Source organism: Musa acuminata, chromosome BXJ1-4 (assembly GCF_036884655.1).
Source record: "Musa acuminata AAA Group cultivar baxijiao chromosome BXJ1-4, Cavendish_Baxijiao_AAA, whole genome shotgun sequence".
Lineage (NCBI taxonomy): Eukaryota > Viridiplantae > Streptophyta > Magnoliopsida > Zingiberales > Musaceae > Musa > Musa acuminata.
Genome location: NC_088330.1, coordinates 40,692,732 through 40,713,849, shown reverse-complemented (window position 1 = coordinate 40,713,849; position 21,118 = coordinate 40,692,732). Strand labels below are relative to the sequence as shown.

Sequence of the window (21,118 nt, the reverse complement as noted above, 5' to 3'; positions counted from 1 at the left end):
AGAACACAGACTAGATTCCATAGCAAGGAGATGCCTCTTATCTGAATTGACTCAGCGCAGTGCACCCCTGAGGCAGCAGAGTTATCAGACCACCTCGCTAACTCCTTCCCTGGTTCTCGGTCGTGAGAGTGATATGCGAAAGATAAAAAATATGTTGCTGCCATTGGCTGAGGTGACTGACCGTAGCATCACAGTGATTCCTTTCTTTGGGATGCCTGGTATCGGGAAGACGACTCTCTCTTTCTCAACTAGTCTGCAATGATGAGTCGGTGAAGAACCATTTTGAGCTTAGACTATGGGCTTATGTGTCTCAGGATTTTGATACAAGGAGCATTACGAAGACCATCATTGAATCCATCGATGGTTTTCGGTGTGACTTTGTCAGCCTTGACAATCTTCAGAAAGAACTTGGAAAGAAGCTGAGTGGGAGGAGATACCTGCTTGTTCTGGATGATGTTTGGCATATGAGCCCACAGGACTGGGAGAGGATAAAAAACTTCTTCTACTCCGGTGCTCAAGGAAGTAAAATAATAGTGACCACCAGAATCGAAGAAGATGCTAACTAACTTCATGGCAACCTCACCCCCTGACCGTTTGGAGGGACTATCGAATGATGAATGCTGGTGTTTGGTTTGTCAATATGCATTGGCCCGAGATCGGAATGCAATGGTTGATGTTGATCCCTACAAGATGTATGTCGTCAACAAATGCACAGGCTTGCCCATGGCAGCTATAGCTTTGGGGTGTAGACTGTCAAGAGAAACTGACAGAAGCAAATGGAGTGCTATTTTACAGAGTGAGGCATGGGAATCCACCGGTGTGGATGGATACATTTCGGATGCTGTCAGCTTAAGCTACCAAATACTTGTCACAATATCTTAAGCCATGCTATAAAAAAATATTATACACCTGCGCTATATATATATATATATATATATATTGTTAACATTCCTCTAAATTTGATTTCTTTTTCATATACCTTTTTACATATAAAGTTTTAATTTGAAAAAGAGTTGGCCAAATCTGGATTTCTAGAAAAAACTTTCGTATAAGATCTTAATTTTAAGGTCAAATCATATGTCTCTCTCGTAATTCTAAATTATTTTTATGAATTAACGCAAATGATATGCTCTTGTGCAACAAAGCGTCGATCCTATAAAATTTATTTATTAATGTTGATAATGGTACCATGTAAATATAGTTGTAGAATTCAAGAACGAACATGGAGGTTCGAGGGTAATTGACATTTCAAAGCTTGTGAAGGCCTTTATTGCATCCACCTCGAACAGTAGCCGAAAATAAGAAGTTAATTAGGCCTATTCAATGTAAGGATTAGATAGATACAATTACAATTATAATTGAAGGACATCCATCCTGATCTAAATATGAATGGTGTATTGATAAAGTAAGAGTAACATATATGTCAAAAATAATAACAGAGATTGAAATTCTAAAGTTTAAATTTCTATTTTTAATTGTGTAAGAAACTCTCAAATTTATACAAATTTTGCTTATGATAACAACTTAATAACTTAGAACACATGCTTTATTTTTACCAACATCTTCTATTTAGCCAAGATGGGCAAAATAATTAATTTTCAACATATTTCATGAATATATAAATTATAATTTTCATTCTCTTGTCTCCAGAATCCTTAATTACATATTTGAAATCTCCCGTGGTCGGATATATAATTAGCCTAAGCTTTCTGTGATTAACATATTATCTTTGAAGTAATTGACACTTTAGCCATAGTCATATGTACTACAGCAGTCAGCAAGCAAGATCAGAGGCTGCAAGCATATGTAATTTACGAAGGCCTCAAAAGCTTCTTGATATCCTTCTGCAAAGTTATTTAAGATCAATCATTAGATGATGGTATATTGTTGGCACCATCGAGTATATCGAATACGATTTGACAAAGGGTAAGAGGGATGAGGCGAGGGAGCTATGGGTTTACCTCAGATGCTCAAAGGGGATGTGGTTGGGGCATAGCGACCTACAACACGACCATCCTTGTCCATCATGAACTTAGTGAAGTTCCACTTGATGCCATCCCCCAAAATGTCACCTTTGCTCGATTTCAAGAACTTGTATATGGGTGCAGCATTTTGATCATTCACATCGACCTATAGAAGAAAATTAATTGCAACTAGAAAGTCAAGCGAGTAGGTTTCTCTCAAACATAATGATATGATAAAAAAAAAAAAAAATCAATTTATATTGGGGTAAACACAGGTCAAGAATGGTTTAGCTGTGAGATTTGCCTACAGAAGATTATCGAAGGGATAAACCCAGAAATTGAGAAAATAAAAAAAGCAATAATTTACCTTGTCAAATATCGGATATTCAGCTTTGAATCGAGTGCAAGCAAACTCAACAATCTCCTCATTGGTTCTTGCCCAGCAAATTGGTTGCATGGAAAAGCCAGAATCTCAAAATCTGTGCCATTTAAACAATCATCGTAAAAGAAATATGAGAACAAAAAATTTCATGACTGCATAAATTTGGCTCTCCTTTCTAGATAAAATTACTTCATGATGGATAGTGAGAACAGGCAGATTTATACACCTCAATTCTATTTCATATGCTTCTCGTGGACAATTATGGGTGTCGAAAGCTGCAATTTTGAATTGCAGAATTTATCTGAATCATCTTAATAATAAGCAAAAGCCTGTTTTAGAAGATAAAGTTCACTTTAATTATCTTCACTCTATTTGAGTTTTATGATCCAAGATTTAGAAAATAGTCGATGAAAAAAGGATCAGGAAAGAGAATTTAACAAGTGTAAGAACATGCAGGTCAGCCAAAGAAACAAGATATCTGTTCCTTAATATTACAAATAACCTAGTAACAAAAAAGCTGTTGGCGTATTGTAGAGACTTGTGCTAATCCCAGGTTTACAAAGTCTCAAATGAAATCAGGAGCATTAAAGTTTCTAAAGAACAACAAACGCACATGATTTTATTAATAAACAAAGATCAATTTGATTTCCATTTGGCGTCCAACACCACCCTTAAAATGTTCTATTAATGCTAAGATGCTGTGTGATAATAGCAATCCCTTCAAGCAATGTGAATAATGGTGCAAATAAAGATTCTGCAACAATTACATAAACTAAAATATGATAGCCAAAGATAAACACATCCTTGCAAAAATTGTTACTTCACCATGAAACTGTCTTTTCACCACCAACCAAGGATTAACTTGTTCACTAAAAAAATGTCAATTAAATCCTTCTTTCTTGCTCTCACTGCTGCTCCATTTTATCCCTTCTCATAAAAGAAAAGCTACAGCCACTGAGCCATAATTTGTGCACTATTAATTAGTTTGTCATGGTCTTTCAATTGACACCACAGTCCAAGTTGCATAATAATTGAGACAAATCCAGCTCTTAAAAAAAATTGAAATACAAGATACAAGACTCCTGAAGCCTCTAGTAATAAAGAAGTATCATGAAAATATTGGCCAAATAGGTCTCAGCTTATCTTATAACTAGGGAATCAACATAAAGAATCATATTCTTTTTATGATTGGTTCATGTATGAACAGATGCCAAAAAAGAAAAAAGTACTAAGGCTAGTTATTGAAGAAGTCTCTTCCCAGTTATTGGGACGGAGAAAGTGCCAATTCAAAAGGAACGGATTCAAATTGATGACACGACATGGATCGGGATTATAAATTCCTCCTATTTTCATCTATTGAATAGTATTAAGTACTCTTGGAAAGTTTGTTGAGAAATATTTCTTTAACAAGATCTGATTATAAGGTATTAATCGGTAAGAACAGGCAGTTGTCCTGATTACAAAAACCAAAATAAGCCAATTAAGGTCAGCATTGCACACCTTTGTCCTTGTAATTCTCATATAGCTGAGTCAGTTCCTTGTAGTTTGAGTTAGTCAGCCCACTAACACAGGTAAGAGATTTAGATAAGAACAAGGACAGAGACATTATCAAAATATTTTAAATTTTAAGAAAGTGAACAATGTTGAGAAATTGTAACAATCTCAGACAATCAAAACCTTCTAACATGTGTTACTCTGTAACTCGAAGAACAGAAGCAAACTTAATAGAGCTGCAGTACCATTGAGATGCAACATTGACAATCAGCAAGACCTTCCCTTTGTAAATGCTAAGATCCACATCATTTCCCCTGGCATCCTGCATCGGAATCCATACAACACATGATCATCATCATCAATCATCACCACCCACACTCGCAGACAAAAAGTTTTCTTCCCCCACAAACAACAAAAACTCCTAACACTCGAGGCATCAGCACCATCAGCAGATACAATATGATGATAGTTGTCCAATCTGGGGGCTAATTGATCTGTCCATCTCATTTGACTTAACAGAAAACAAAGGATTAAGTCGAGAACGATGAAGGAAAATACACTTCATTACCTTCAAGAATTCGTTCCGAACAAGAAACCATTGACCATCAAAAAATACATCAAGTTGCATATAATCACAAAAGATTAAACATGTTCCAAAAAATCGACAACGACGTTAAACTCGATCCATCCCTAGAACCAAGAACAATAAAAAAGAAAGACCTAATCACAAGAAATTCAAAACTACAGGGCAGTGGATCTTCAAAAATAAACCTCCGTGCCGACTCCGGATGACAGATTAAAACAAAACCAACGATAAAAACAACCAATCCCTTGTCAAAATCCCATCTTTCGAGCAATCCTCCAAATCGAACAGCCGACTCAGTCTAAAAAATCGATCTTCGAAAGGAGCCACCATCAGCACACTAAAAAGACAAGGAAACGGAGCACACGATGACGATAGAAAACATAAACCCCGAGGGCCACCAACCTTGACGGTGAAGTCATGGATGGATCCGGCGGGCTTGGAGGAAGACATATCAGGCGCGAATCCGGAGATCTAGAAAAGGCGAAGAAGCGACGCGGAAGAGAAAACGAGCAGCAGCGGCAGAAAAGGGACAGAATATGCAGAGGACACGGCTTTGGTAATCGAGCGCTGCGTATGATTGACGCTTTTCTATTGGGGTTTTTATTTATTAGGTAATGCAAACAACAAAAAGAGGGGCCCCATTTGAACTTGGCCTTTGATTGGCGCTGATCGTTCACAAAACAACACCAAAATGAAAGAAAAGACTAACTGTTGACACTCAAAACCATATTAATAGTCTTCTTATGCCATACCTTTTCAACAATAGCAACAACAACAACAAAGCATATGACATCTCACATGAATTTTGAAGGTGGCCATAAATGGATCATTCTTGCGTGCACATATCATCCTTGTCACATTGACATGCATGTGAAAGCCTCTTCGGCCCAATTCCATCAGCTGCAGCAGCATGTCCCCCATTAATGGGAGACTCATCAACTGAAAAGATCTGAGCATGAGATCCAAGAAGATCCATGCAGCTGCACATTTGGTGGACTTGAGCTTATGATGCATCCAATTTGTATTTGATTGATGAAGACAAGAGGATCATTTACGTGAGTAGATCATATTAAACAGCTCCATCTGTTGCAACTGCAGATGCATCCCATAGCTTCTTCGGTTGGATAGTTGTAGCAATGTACAGTTTGGAGGATACAAATTTACAGTAAGACTCAACACGCAACAAGAGATCCCCTTAAAGTTCTACATGGGCGCAAGAAGCATGAAGCACGAGTAACATCTCAAATACAACGAGTCTCTTGTGTATGAACCTTATTTGCTCTTTGAGAGCACCACAACTTTGAAGGTTAGAGAGCATACTAAACCATCGCAAGCAACTCCAGTGTACATGCAATTCAGATCCAAGCTACTCCTGCTCTAACTCAGGCTGTCCTATTTTGGGCAGAATTCGAGTATCTTGACCGTGATGCCAAGTTATTCTATATCAAAATTCAGACGGCACTAACATATGGAAGCTCTTTGATGTGAGATAAATTTAATCTTTGAAGAGATTTAAAAGAAGACATACCTTTGCATGAGAGGCTATCACCAATGTGGCCTGTAGGAAGGGTTAATGATAATTTAAACCTTGATCTCTAGAAAAAATTAGTAATGTAAAATGAAATCTGATTCTAGATATACTGACACTGGATTTACATAAACAAGAGTAGCGTATGGTAAAAACACCTGCGCATAAGTTCAACAAGTGTTAAATTAATGGAATAAGGTGGCCAAATCATTTGCAGCCGAACTTGTGATTGCAATTGTGTCAGTTTTGACGTGTAATGCTTGGGAAGAAGAAGACATGCAAATGCATTTGATGAAAGTAGATACCATAAACTTGGGAAAATAGAGGATGAAAGTAGATACTATAAACTGAGAAAAAAAAAGAGAGGATCTTTTTAACTTCTGATTTGGACATCAAAAGAAAAGGAAAGAAAATAAAACCATAAATTCTATCTATATCTTCCTAAAAGTTTTAACCTCCTTTCATTTCTGTCAAACTGAACAACTAAAAAAAGGGGTGTCTATTTTGGAAAAACTAATTAGAAGGTGCAAGCTTTCTGGCAATCCCCAGAATTAGAATACCATACGACTTACTTGTATACAAGTCCAAAAGTATTCAGAAGAAGAAAATTTATTCAAGCTGATGATATGATATTAATGAGATGAACTCTCATACAGCAGATATTGATGTTCAAATTTATCATCCTTGCTGGGAACAACAACGTTTTCTGATCCTAGAAACTTTCAGTAAGGTAAACACATATACTTTGTCAAGCATGTTGTCTATAAAACGAAAGTAGTAAAGGTTCCAATTCTTGTTAAGTATTAAGGTACCCCAGACTGCCCAGAAACCAACAACAAATCCTGGTGCCATGCTCGTGTAGAACCATATCATCTCATTCTCATCTCTATCATCTGCATTATTTTGACCTCGTGTTGTCTCACAACTTTGATTCAGAGGAAACCCACAAAGACCAGGATTGCCAATATAGATAGATGGATCAGTGAAGGTCAGAAGTTGATTACCAAGAGGAATTTCCCCTGACAAGTTGTTGTATGAGAGGTTCAAGTGAGCCAAATAAGTCAGGGCAGCGAGGCCAGAAGGAATTGTGCCGGAAAAGTTGTTCCTTGACAAGTCAAGGGACTCCAACTGTTGTAATTTACTTATATTTTCGATGATTTCTCCAGTGAAATGATTTCCAGATAAATTTAAACTGAATAAGCCAGAAAGACTTACGAGTTCTTCGAGTACTTCTCCAAATAAGTTATTATCCGAGAGGTCCAAAATATTCATAAACGAAAGTGACTCATCGTAGGAGTAAGTGTTTCCTTTAGTTGTAATAAACATATGCTCCTTATATCCAATTTGACCTTCGGTCCAACTTAAAAACTTTCCAATAACTTTCATGGCAGTAAAATTTCCAAAGCTCCTTGGAATAATTCCCGATAGCTCATTATCTGCAAGGTCGAGAAATTGGAGAGAACTCAATTTTGAAAGATTTGGAGGAATATCTCCGACCAACATATTTGATCGTAGATTGAGGAACCTCAGACTAGTTAAACTTTCGCCAATCCAAGTTGGAATTTCACCTTTCAAATCATTATGTCCAGCATCAAGAATGACTAATTTCGTACAATCTTTCAAGGACAGGGGCAACTCTTCATATAGACTATTATTGTTCAAGTCCAACGACTGAAGTGATGCTATGGAACATATTGACTCAGGAATAACTCCAGATATGTTGTTGTTTGAAAAATCCATAACTATAATACTTGAAGAATTATTCCAACAATTGGGGAGCACTCCTGATAACGTATTTTTTGAAAGATCAAGAATCTGTAGGGCCTGCAGTTGGCATACAAAGAAGGGAATTTGGCCACTTAAATTATTTTTTGAAAGCGATAAATATGTGAGGTAAGACATATTCATGATGATGTCAAGTGAAATTGTTCCCGAGAATGAATTATTTGACAAATCTAAATAATATATTCCATGAGGGAAAAATGGAAGAGGACCCTCGAAATAGTTTGAGCTTAAATCCAACCAGTCGAGATTATTTAAATGCAATAAATTGGGTACGTGGCCACTGATCTGATTGCCGGAGACACTCACGTACTCTGCTGTGGAAATTAAGCTCCAAAACCAGTTTGGCATAGCATCAATAATACCAGCATTAGACATATCAATTTCGAAAATATTTATTTGCGACTGGAGCCATGCAGGGAACTCAGGACCCTGTTTGCAAGAGCCCATCCGAAGGGATTCTAGCTGGAAGGGAGGAATCCAATTGCTCTTGACCTTCAGAGCCAAGGAGTTGGACGACAAAGTTAAGTCTTTCAATTCCGTGAGGTTTCCAAAATGCGCCTCAGACATTACACCCTCCAAATTGTTGTACTCAAGGTCCAAAGAAACTAGTTGAGACAGCCACCCCACGCTTTCTGGTATTGTTTCGTTCAATTGATTTTGACCAAGAAAGAGCTCTTGGAGTGATGCTAGTTGTCCAAGTGACAAAGGAATAGGACCAGAAATCAGATTCCACCCCAAATTGAGTACTTTAAGCTTCCTGAGTTGGAATAACCATTCAGGCAACTGCCCACTAATATTCGTGCTGGATAAGTCCAGACTCTCTAAGCTCATCTTGACGCAACCAGAAAAACTTTCATCGAGTCCTAACAAATCTTGGCTGATATTGATGCCTGGCAATATTAAATTCTGCAACTTGCACAGATTTTTGAAGGAAGTGGGTATTCCTCCTTGAAGAGGATTGAAAGCTAAATTAAGTTCCTTGAGGGAAGCCAAGTTACCAAAGGTCGGTGGAATATTACCCTGAAGGTCGTTCTCACTGAGATCAAGGTGCTCAAGGCCACTTATGTTGGATAACCAAGAGGGTATCGGAGAGTCAATGAGATTATCCGACAAATCAAGAACAGACAGTGATGTAAAGTTCACATGTGGAAGAGAAAAGGGAACACTTCCAATTTCACAGAGAGGTAAGTATATCTCCAGAATAGAAGGAAGCATGTTCAGAGCTTCCAGCCAGTGAGTACCATTTTGAAACTTAACACTCTTCAGGTTGAGATGCTTTAGAGAAGAAAGGTGAGAAATCCAGAGTGCATCACCAATGCTAAATTCACGGACCGGAACCACAAAATTGGGATCCAAGTCATTGTATAAGTCTAGATACTGCAGATTGGAGAGATTTCCCAGCTGGTGAGGCAGGAGTCCACCCAATCCAGCTCTGGAGAGGTTAAGATATTGGAGTTGATGGAATGACCCCATGAATTCTGGAATATTAATGCCTCCAAAATCGTTCATGCTTAGGTCCAGGTACTTTAGGTGCTTCAGACCAAGTAAAGAAGGCCTCAACTCACCTCCTAAGGTCCAGTTGTTGTATGGCTCGTCACCAAAATCAGAGAAAGGATGCGGATTCTGGAGGTCCAGCTTGACGACATGCCCAGTATGATTGCTGCACGTCACACCCTCCCATTTGCAGCAGTCTTCACCCACCCAAGAGGACAGCCTGTTGGTAGGATCTTTCAGGCCTCGTTTGAACTCAAGTAGAGCACTTCTTTCGGCAGGGATGCAGCCTGAGGTTAGAGCTCCGTCGCAGACGTTGGGTTGAATGCATAGGAAGGCCAATAAGTAGAAGAGAACGTAGACATTGTCTGTTGCCATGGATTGGGATTCTGGTTGCTGGTGCATCACAATGCAGGTATCTACTTGTATATAATATGGAGTGAGAAGATCTCTCTCCTTCAGTCATCTGTTAGTCCATTCTTCTTTGTGGATGAGCATTAAGTCAAGGTCAAGCCAGTAAGTCAACAATCTATTTTCTAGGTTGACAATGATAGAACGTGTCCATGATGTGCTACTGAGCAAATCCATTGTAATGTCTAACATGAGTCCTAGAAACTAGAAAAACAAGCATAATGGCAGCTTAATTCATTAAGCTATTTAATTAGATTTTCATATTTCTGGCACCGGTAGTGCATAGAAACTGGCAAGAAATTTGACAGAACAGGTCGAGGAAGCACTACCACAATGGCAGATGGTCCATATATATGATGTGATCATTCTACTACCAGTTCAACACTCGGTCCTACTTGCAGAAGCATGATGACCAGAATGAATGATAATATCACACTTGTAGCTACTGAAAGAGAGATATGGTGGTCCAAATTGACAATCAAAATTGGTGTCATATATAAAATTGCTGTCATATATTAAGCTCACAATTGACACGCTATCAATGTTAACAGACATTTCTGCATAAATTATCCAAAATTTCTTTGCATGCCCTGCTAATTCTTATACCCAAAACATAGCCTTCATACTTACCACCTACGCAACATTTAAGATTTAATTATTTGGTACAATTCATTTCTAAATTACGATATCTGTGAATAATTTATATTATATTCTCGTTGATGAATTGTTTCAAAATATAAAAACACATCTACGTAATATATATATATATATACATATATATGCGAAATTCATAAATATTATAGTGAATCTACATGATTTGACTCTCAATGTTAAATTCAAATTTACATCACTACTCTTTACACACACATATATCCTTCATGAAACTAATAATAATGATTAGTCTGAGTTAATTGGGCATATGCAAACGTGCGTGACATAAATACAATATTTAAGTGACATAAATTCAATTGCGAGGAAAATTGTGTACATGATCATGCCGTCACAGTGGATCATCTCACACCAATACAATTATCCTAGATTACAGATAATAAAAATACGCAGCTTATTTTAAGGTTAATCATGAGAAATCTGTGGGTTGTGACAAGAGTGCATAGGGAGCTATCAAAGACATGTTTCAATCGATCAGTTGGATCTCTACTTCCAATAAATATTAAATGGGATAAGAGCGTAGACCAAGAAACCTTCAACTATTTGGTTATCTGTCAATATCATGTATTTGTTCCTCATTTCATATTGTTGTCTATCCTCAAGTCAGTCAACCATGATGCCTGATCTTGATGGTCCCAAAGTTGGAATAGCTTTCATCTAAAGAAAGAACTCTTCAAGAACCCTAACAAGAGTTTTAAATGACTGGAGCATCTTCTTGAATGTGAAGGTTTTGAGAATTTCCTAAGAACTGCTAAATAGGAGAAATTTGTAGCTATCAGACAACCATTATTGATACGAATAAGAGAAAGACAAGATTTGTGGGCACCAAAAAGACAGCGATCAGCAGTTGCTGGGAAACTCTCCTGGAAATTGATATGATAATGCAACTGAGCAGAACAAGAGGATCCAGGAAGACTTTAAATTCCAGCTAACAGAGCCAAGTTGCTTCCTTATACTTTTTCAATAGAAAGACCAAGGAAGACTGACGATTGCAAACAAAAGCTAGTTGCTCATCTACTATGGCAACAGCAAGGTTGCATCATCTCTGAATCTTAGGTTGTGATCAGAATCTGTTGCCACCATTCCTCTTTTCTCGAGTCCCTGCATTCTAAAACGCTATCAAACTCAATTTTTTGTTTCCTTTTATCTTCAAAGAACTTGCTAACTAAAACGAAGAAAAACATGATCATCTAAGACTTAAGCGCGGGAGCTTGTAATATCCCTGTTAATCTCATATCGGAATTAGACAAGACTAAGATAGACTTACAGGAGTTAATGGATGTACTAATATAATTTTTATTTAAATATTTTGATCAATAATTTGAATTTAATAAAGTTGATAGACCAGTTAACCCTTCGTACCAACATAGTGAAACTCTAAACACTCCCTTGTCTGATAAAGATTCAAGGAGAGGCTGAGTCAACCATGTTAGCTTCCAAAACTCCATCTTAATGGCAAAGCAGTTCTAACCACACCTTCACAGTGTGTGATTGCTCAGCTACCATCTCCTCACAAGTCCAGAATTCTGTCGGCTGTCATACAACAGTTCTAACAAAAACCCCTAAATCTTTCTTCTCAGTTATCTTGTATCTTTTCCTTTTTCAGAAGCTTCTCACAAACGTTCCTCAATGGAGCTTCACTCGGGTGTCATACCACTGTGGCTTCCAATTTGGTTCAACTGTGGCAGGAACTGCAAACAGTCTACGGCCTTGATGCTGAGCTAAAAAAGCTGCAGAGCTCCGTCGCCATGATTCAAGCTGTACTGAATGATGCACAGGAGAGGCAACAGATTAGGAACGCGGTGAACCATTTGCTGAATGAGCTCAGCCAGGCTGCATATGATGCAAATGATATCTTGGACGAGGTGGCAACCGAACGCCAACGCTGTCAGCTGATCAAATATGCATCGGTGCGCAATTTCTTGGCCCCCATAAACCCTAAGCGCGAACTCTTCAATCGAGAAATATGGCTCAGGGTAAAAGACATAGAACACAGACTAGATTCCATTGCAAGGAGATGCCCCTTATCTGAATTGACTCAGCGCAGTGCACCCCTGAGGCAGCAGAGTTATCAGACCACCTCGCTAACTCCTTCCCTGGTTCTCGGTCGTGAGAGTGATATGCGAAAGATAAAAAATATGTTGCTGCCATTGGCTGAGGTGACTGACCGTAGCATCACAGTGATTCCTTTCTTCGGGATGCCTGGTATCGGGAAGACGACTCTCTCTCAACTAGTCTGCAATGATGAGTCTGTGAAGAACCATTTTGAGCTTAGACTATGGGTTTGTGTGTCTCAGGATTTTGATACGACGAGCATTACGAAGACCATCATTGAATCCATCGATGGTTTTCGGTGTGACTTTGTCAGCCTTGACAATCTTCAGAAAGAACTTGGAAAGAAGCTGAGTGGGAGGAGATACCTGCTTGTTCTGGATGATGTTTGGCATATGAGACCACAGGACTCGGAGAGGATAAAAAACTTCTTGTACTCCGGTGCTCAAGGAAGTAAAATAATAGTGACCACCAGAATCGAAGAAGATGCTAACTAACTTCATGGCAACCTCACCCCCTGACCGTTTGGAGGGACTATCGAATGATGAATGCTGGTGTTTGGTTTGTCAATATGCATTGGCCCGAGATCGGAATGCAATGGTTGATGTTGATCCCTACAAGATGTATGTCGTCAACAAATGCACAGGCTTGCCCATGGCATCTATAGCTTTGGGGTGTAGACTGTCAAGAGAAACTGATAGAAGCAAATGGAGTGCTATTTTACAGAGTGAGGCATGGGAATCCACCGGTGTGGATGGATACATTTCGGATGCTGTCAGCTTAAGCTACCAAATACTTGTCACAATATCTTAAGCCATGCTATAAAAAAATATTATACACCTGCGATATATATATATATATATATCGTAGCATTGTTAATATTCCTCTAAATTTGATTTCTTTTTCATATACCTTTTTACATATAAAGTTTTAATTTGAAAAAGAGTTGGCCAAATCTGGATTTCTAGAAAAAAACTTTCGTATAAAATCTTAATTTTAAGGTCAAATCAAATGTCTCTCTCGTAATTCTAAATTATTTTTATGAATTAACGCAAATGATATGCTCTTGTGCAACAAAGCGTCGATCCTATAAAATTTATTTATTAATGTTGATAATGGTACCATGTAAATATAGTTGTGAAGGCCTTTATTGCATTTCAAAGCTTGTGAAGGCCTTTATTGCATCCACCTCGAACAGTAGCCGAAAATAAGAAGTTAATTAGGTCTACTTAATGTAAGGATTAGATAGATACAATTACAATTATAATTGAAGGACATCCATCCTGATCTAAATATGAATGGTGTATTCATAAAGTAAGAGTAATATATATGTCAAAAATAATAACAGAGATTGAAATTCTAAAGTTTAAATTTCTATTTTTAATTGTGCAAGAAACTCTCAAATTTATACAAATTTTGCTTATGATAACAACTTAATAACTTAGAACCCATGCTTTATTTTTACCAACATCTTCTATTTAGCCAAGATGGACAAAATAATTAATTTTCAACATATTTCATGAATATATAAATTATAATTTTCATTCTCTTGTCTCCAGAATCCTTAATTACATATTTGAAATCTCCCGTGGTCGGATATATAATTAGACTAAGCTTTCTGTGATTAACATATTATCTTTGAAGCAATTGACACTTTAGCCATAGTCATATGTACTACGGCAGTCTGCAAGCAAGATCAGAGGCTGCAAGCATATGTAATTTACGAAGGCCTCAAAAGCTTCTTGATATCCTTCTGCAAAGTTATTTAAGATCAATCGTTAGATGATGGTATATTGTTCGCACCATCGAGTATATCGAATACGATTTGACAAAGGGTAAGCGGGATGAAGCGAGGGAGCTTTGGGTTTACCTCAGATGCTCAAAGGGGATGTGGTTGGGGCATAGCGACCTACAACACGACCATCCTTGTCCATCATGAACTTAGTGAAGTTCCACTTGATGCCATCCCCCAAAATGCCACCTTTGCTCGACTTCAAGAACTTGTATATGGGTGCAGCATTTTGATCATTCACATCGACCTATAGAAGAAAATTAATTGCAACTAGAAAGTCAAGCGACTGAGTAGGTTTCTCTCAAACATAATGATATGATAAAAAAAAAAAAAATCAATTTATATTGGGGTAAACACAGGTCAAGAATGGTTTAGCTGTGAGATTTGCCTACAGAAGATTATCGAAGGGATAAACCCAGAAATTGAGAAAATAAAAAAAGCAATAATTTACCTTGTCAAATATCAGATATTCAGCTTTGAATCGAGTGCAAGCAAACTCAACAATCTCCTCATTGGTTCTTGCCCAGCAAATTGGTTGCATGGAAAAGTCAGAATCTCAAAATCTGTGCCATTTAAACAATCATCGTAGAAGAAATATGAGAACAAAAAATTTCATGACTGCATAAATTTGGCTCTCCTTTCTAGATAAAATTACTTCATGATGGATAGTGAGAACAGGCAGATTTATGCACCTCAATTCTATTTCATATGCTTCTCGTGGACAATTATGGGTGTCGAAAGCTGCAATTTTGAATTGCAGAATTTATCTGAATCATCTTAATAATAAGCAAAAGCCTGTTTTAGAAGATAAAGTTCACTTTAATTATCTTCACTCTATTTGAGTTTTATGATCCAAGATTTAGAAAATAGTCGATGAAAAAAGGATCAGGAAAGAGAATTTAACAAGTGTAAGAACATGCAGCTCAGCCAAAGAAACAAGATATCTGTTCCTTAATATTACAAATAACCTAGTAACAAAAAAGCTGTTGGCGTATTGTAGAGACTTGTGCTAATCCCAGGTTTACAAAGTCTCAAATGAAATCAGGAGCATTAAAGTTTCTAAAGAACAACAAACGCACATGATTTTATTAATAAACAAAGATCAATTTGATTTCCATTTGGCGTCCAACGCCACCCTTAAAATGTTCTCTTAATGCTAAGATGCTGTGTGATAATAGCAATCCCTTCAAGCAAAGTGAATAATGGTGCAAATAAAGATTCTGCAACAATTACATAAACTAAAATATGATAGCCAAAGATAGATAAACACATCCTTGCAAAAATTGTTACTTCACCATGAAACTGTCTTTTCACCACCAACCAAGGATTAACTTGTTCACTAAAAAATGTCAATTAAATCCTTCTTTCTTGCTCTCACTGCTGCTCCATTTTATCCCTTCTCATAAAAGAACAGCTACAGCCACTGAGCCATAATTTGTGCACTATTAATTAGTTTGTCATGGTCTTTCAATTGACACCACAGTCCAAGTTGCATAATAATTGAGACAAATCCAGCTCTTAAAAAAATTGAAATACAAGATACAAGACTCCTGAAGCCTCTAGTAATAAAGAAGTATGTGGAAAATATTGGCCAAATAGGTCTCAGCTTATCTTATAACTAGGGAATCAACATAAAAAAGCATATTCTTTTTCTGTTTGGTTCATGTATCAGCAGATGCCAAAAAAAAAAGTTCTAAGGCTAGCTATTGTAGAAGTCTCTGCCCAGTTATTGTGATGGAGAAAGTGCCAATTCAAAAGGAACGGATTCAAATTGATGACACGACATGGATCGGGATTATAAATTCCTCCTATTTTCATCTATTGAATAGTATTAAGTACTCTTGGAAAGTTTGTTGAGAAATATTTCTTTAACAAGATCTGATTATAAGGTATTAATTGGTAACAACAGGCAGTTGTCCAGATTACAAAAACCAAAATAAGCCAATTAAGTTCAGAATTGCATACCTTTGTCCTTTTACTTCTCATATAGCTGAGTCAGTTCCTTGTTGTTTGAGTTAGTCAGCCCACTAACACAGGTAAGAGATTTAGATAAGAACAAGGACAGATACATTATCAATATATTTTAAATTTTAAGAAAGTGAACAATGTTGAGAAATTGTAACAATCTCAGACAATCAAAACCTTCTAACATATGTTACTATGTAACTCGAAGAACAGAAACAAACTTAATAGAGCTGCAGTACCATTGAGATGCAACATTGACAATCAGCAAGACCTTCCCTTTGTAAATGCTAAGATCCACATCATTTCCCCTGGCATCCTGCATCGGAATCCATACAACACATGATCATCATCATCAATCATCACCACCCACACTCGCAGACAAAAAGTTTTCTTCCCCCACACTCCTTCAAGAATTCGTTCCGAATAAGAAACCAATGACCATCAAAAACTACTTCAAGTTGCATATAATCAGAAAAGATTAAATATGTTCCAAATAATCGACCACCACGGTAAACTCAATCCATCCCTAGAACCAAGAACAACCACAAAGAAAGACCTAATCACAAGAAATCCACAACTACAGGGCAGTGGATCTTAAAAAATAAACCTCCGTGCCGACTCCGGATGACAAATTAAAACAAAACCAACGATAAAAACAACCAATCCCTTGTCAAAATCCCATCCTTCGAGCAATCCTCCAAATCGAACAGCCGACTCAGTCTAAAAAATCGATCTTCGAAAGGAGACACCATCAGCACACTAAAAAGACAAGGAAACGGAGCACACGATGACGATAGAAAACATAAACCCCGTGGGCCACCAACCTTGACGGTGAAGTCATGGATGGATCCGGCGGGCTTGGAGGAAGACATATCAGGCGCGAATCCGGAGATCTAGAAAAGGCGAAGAAGCGACGCGGAAGAGAAAACGAGCAGCAGCGGCAGAAAAGGGACAGAATATGCAGAGGGCACGGCCTTGGTAATTGAGTGCTGCGTCTGATTGACGCTTTTCTCTTGGGGTTTTTATTTATTGGGTAATGCAAACAGCAAAAAGAAGGGCCCCATTTGAACTTGGCCTTTGATTGGCGCTGATCGTTCACAAAACAACACCAAAATGAAAGAAAAGACAACTGCTGACTCTTCTTATGCATACCTTTTCAGCTATAGCAACAATAACAACAAAGGATATAACATCTCACAAGAATTTTCAAGGTGGCCATAAATGGATCCTTGACATGCATGTGAGAGCCTCTTCGGCCCAATTCCATCAGCTGCAGCAGCATGTCCCCCATTAATGGGAGACTCATCAACTGAAAAGATCTGAGCATGAGATGCAAGAAGATCATGCAGCTGCACATCTGGTGGACTTGAGCTTATGATGCATCCAATTTGTATTTGATTGATGAAGACAAGAATCTCAAACGAGAGGAGCATTACATGAGTAGATCATAAACAAGAGTAATGTATGATATAAAACACCTATCCATAAGTTCATTAAGAGTCAAATTAATCGAATAAGATGGCCAAATCTTTTACAGCAGAGCTTGTGATTGCAATTGTGTCAGTCTTGCCGCGTAATAGTTGGGAAGAACAAGACATGCAAATGCATATTTGATGAAAGTAGATATCATAAACTTGGGAAAATAGAGGATGAAAGCAGTTACTATAAACTGAGAAAAAAAAGTTATATTTTTAACTTCTGATTTGGACATCAAAAGAAAAAGAAAGAAAATAATACCATAAATTCTATCTATATCTTCATAAAAGTTTTAACCTCCTTTCGTTTCTGCCAAACTGGACAACTAAAAAAGGGGTGTCTATTTTTGAAAAACTAATTAAAAGGTGAAAGCTTTCTGGCAATCCTCAAAATTAGAACACTTCATATGAGATCTTGACAGAAAATTGAGAGTGCATGACTTACTTGTATACAAGTCCAGAAGTATGAAATTTTATTCAAGCTGATGATATGATATTAATGAGATGAACTCTCATACAACAGATATTGATGTTCAAATTTATCATCCTTGTTGGGAACAATAACGTTTTCTGATCCTAGAAACTTTCAGTACGGTAAACATATATACTTTGTCAAGCATGTTGTCTATAAATCGGAAGTAGTAAAGGTTCCAATTCTTGTTAAGTATTAAGGTACCCCAGATTGCCCAAAAACCAACAACAAATCCTGGTGCCATACTCGTGTAGAACCATATCATCTCATTCTCATCTCTATCATCTGCATTACTTTGACCTTGTGTTGTCTCACTGTCTTTACAACTTTGATTCAGAGGAAATCCACAAAGACCAGGATTGCCAATATAGATAGATGGATCATTGAAGGTCAGAAGTTGATTACCAAGAGGAATTTCCCCTGACAAGTTATTGTATGAGATGTTCAAGTGAGCCAAATAAGTCAGGGCAGCGAGGCCAGAAGGAATTGTGCCAGAAAAATTATTCCTTGACAAGTCAAGGGACTCCAACTGTTGTAATTTACTTATATTTTCGATTATTTCTCCAGTGAAATGATTTCCAGATAAATTTAAACTGAATAAGCCAGAAAGATTTACGAGTTCTTCGAGTACTTCTCCAAAAAAGTTATTATCCGAGAGGTCCAAAATATTCATAAGCGAAAGTGACTTCTCATAGTCTTGAGTTCGTCCTTTAGTTGTTACTAGCATCTGCTCCTCGTAACTCATTGCATCTGTCATCCCACTACTGGAAAACTTTCCAATAACTTTCATGGCAGTAAAATTTCCAAAGCTCCTTGGAATAGTTCCCGACAGCTTATTATCTGCAAGGTCGAGAAATTGGAGAGCACTTAATTTTGAAAGATTTGGAGGAATATCTCCGTCCAACATATTTGATCGTAGATTGAGGAACCTCAGACTAGTTAAATTTTCGCCAATCCAAGTTGGAATTTTACCTTTCAAATCATTATGTCCAGCATCAAGAATGACTAGTTTCGTACAATCTTTCAACGACAGGAGCAACTCTTCATATAGACTATTATTGTTCAAGTGCAACGACTGAAGTGATGCTATGGAACATATTGACTTAGGAATAACTCCAGATATGTTGTTGCTTGAAAAATCCATAACTATAATTCTTGAAGAATTATTCCAACAATTGGGGAGCACTCCTGATAACGTATTTTTTGAAAGATCAAGAACCTGTAAGGCCTGCAGTTGGCATACAGAGAAGGGAATTTGGCCACTTAAATTATTTTTTGAAAGCGATAAATATGAGAGGTAAGACATATTCATGATGATGTCAAGTGAAATTGTTCCCGAGAATGAATTATTTGACAAATCTAAAAAATACATTCCAGGAGGAAAATATGGAAGAGGACCCTCGAAGTGGTTTGAACTTAAATCCAACAGGTCAAGGTTGTTTAAATCCAATAAATTGGGTACGTGGCCACTGATCTGATTGCCGGAGACACTCACGTACTCTGCTGTGGAAATTAAGCTCCAAAACCAGTTTGGCATAGCATCAATAATACCAGCATTAGACATATCAATTATTAAAATGTTTATTTGTGACTGGAGCCATGCGGGGAACTCAGGGCCCTGTATGCAAGAACCCATCGAAAGGGTTTTAAGCTGGAAAGGAGGAAGCCAATTGCTCTTAACCTTCAGAGCCAGTGAGTTGGACGACAATAATAATTGTTTCAATTTTGTAAGGTTTCCAAAATGCACCTCAGACATTACACCCTCCAAAACGTTGTTCTCAAGGACCAAAGCAACTAGCTGAGACAGCCGCCCCACACTTTCTGGTATAGTTTCATTCAACTGATTTGCCCTAAGATAGAGCTCTTGGAGTGATGCTAGTTGTCCAATTGATACAGGAATAGGCCCAGAAATCAGATTCTGCTCCAACTGGAGTGATTTAAGCTTCCTGAGTTGGAATAACCATTCAGGCAGCTGTCCACTAATATTCGTTCTGGATAAGTCCAGAATCTCTAATTTCATCTTGATGCAACCAGAGAAAATTTCATCGAGTTCTAACAAATCTTTGCTGATATTGATGCCTGACAATATTAATTTCTGCAGCTTGCACAGATTTTTGAACGAAGTGGGTATTCCTCCTTGAAGAGGATTGTTAGCTAAATTAAGTTCCTCGAGGGAAGCCAAGTTACCAAAGGTCGGTGGAATATTACCCTGAAGGTTGTTCTCACTGAGATCAAGGTGCTCAAGGCCACTTATGTTGGATAACCAAGAGGGCATCGTAGAGTTAATGAAATTATAGGACAAATCAAGAACAGACAGTGATGTAAAGTTCACATGTGGAAGTGAAAAGGGAACACTTTGAATTTCACAGGAATATAAATATATCTCCACGATAGAAGGAAGCATGTTCAGAGCTTCCAGCCAGTGAGTTCCATTTTGAAACTTAACGTAATTCAGGTTGAGATGCTTTAGAGAAGAAAGGTGAGAAATCCAGAGTGCATCACCAATGCTAAATTCATTAACCGGAACCACAAAACTGTGATCGAAGTCATTGGACAAGTCTAGATACTGCAGATTGGAGAGATTACCCAACTGGTGAGGCAGGACTCCACCCAATCCAGCACTGGAGAGGTTAAGATATTGGAGTTGATGGAATGACCCCATGAATTCTGGAATATTAATGCCTCCAAAATTGTTGGTGCTTAGGTCCAGGTACTTTAGGTGCTTCAGACCAAGTAAAGAAGGCCTCAACTCACCTCCTAAGGTCCAGTTGTTGAATGCCTCGCCACCAAGATAAGATAAAGGATGCGGGTTGTGGAGGTCCAGCTTGACGACATGCCCAGTGTGATTGCTGCAAGTCACACCCTCCCATTTGCAGCAGTCTTCACCCACCCAAGAGGACAGCCTGTTGGTAGAATCTTTCAGGCCTCGTTTGAACTCAAGTAGAGCACTTCTTTCGGTAGGGATGCAGCCTAAGGTTAGAGTTCCGTCGCAGACGTTGGGTTGAATGCATAGGAAGGCCAATAAGAAGAAGAGAACGTAGACACTGTCTGT

General features: G+C 37.9%; 3 protein-coding genes and 2 pseudogenes across 4 annotated transcripts; 1 reads left to right on the top strand and 4 right to left on the bottom strand.

Moving 5' to 3' along the window:
- Nucleotides 1-1,615: 1,615 nt before the first annotated feature.
- Nucleotides 1,616-5,370, bottom strand: LOC135669635 (probable phospholipid hydroperoxide glutathione peroxidase; annotated as a pseudogene). The gene is made up of 6 exons (XR_010512075.1): nucleotides 4,829-5,370; nucleotides 4,086-4,162; nucleotides 3,847-3,908; nucleotides 2,332-2,443; nucleotides 1,962-2,130; nucleotides 1,616-1,844 (listed from the first exon to the last, which is right to left on the bottom strand). The product of XR_010512075.1 is annotated as a probable phospholipid hydroperoxide glutathione peroxidase (transcript).
- LOC135672211 (receptor-like protein EIX2) lies at nucleotides 5,253-9,608 on the bottom strand. The gene is made up of 3 exons (XM_065180667.1): nucleotides 6,767-9,608; nucleotides 6,609-6,666; nucleotides 5,253-5,406 (listed from the first exon to the last, which is right to left on the bottom strand). The coding sequence occupies exons 1-3, from the start codon at nucleotides 9,606-9,608 to the stop codon at nucleotides 5,253-5,255; spliced, it is 3,054 nt and encodes a 1,017-aa protein (XP_065036739.1).
- On the top strand, nucleotides 9,607-12,859 carry LOC135672210 (putative disease resistance protein RGA3). The gene is made up of 2 exons (XM_065180666.1): nucleotides 9,607-9,645; nucleotides 11,999-12,859. Exons 1-2 carry the CDS (start codon nucleotides 9,607-9,609, stop codon nucleotides 12,857-12,859), a joined length of 900 nt encoding a protein of 299 aa, XP_065036738.1.
- A 940-nt stretch (nucleotides 12,860-13,799) lies between these two features.
- On the bottom strand, nucleotides 13,800-18,115 carry LOC135669573 (probable phospholipid hydroperoxide glutathione peroxidase; annotated as a pseudogene).
- LOC135669425 (receptor-like protein EIX2) lies at nucleotides 18,095-20,646 on the bottom strand. Its single transcript, XM_065178594.1, has one exon. The coding sequence runs from the start codon at nucleotides 20,468-20,470 to the stop codon at nucleotides 18,137-18,139; it is 2,334 nt and encodes a 777-aa protein (XP_065034666.1). The 5' UTR covers nucleotides 20,471-20,646; the 3' UTR covers nucleotides 18,095-18,136.
- Nucleotides 20,647-21,118: the final 472 nt, after the last annotated feature.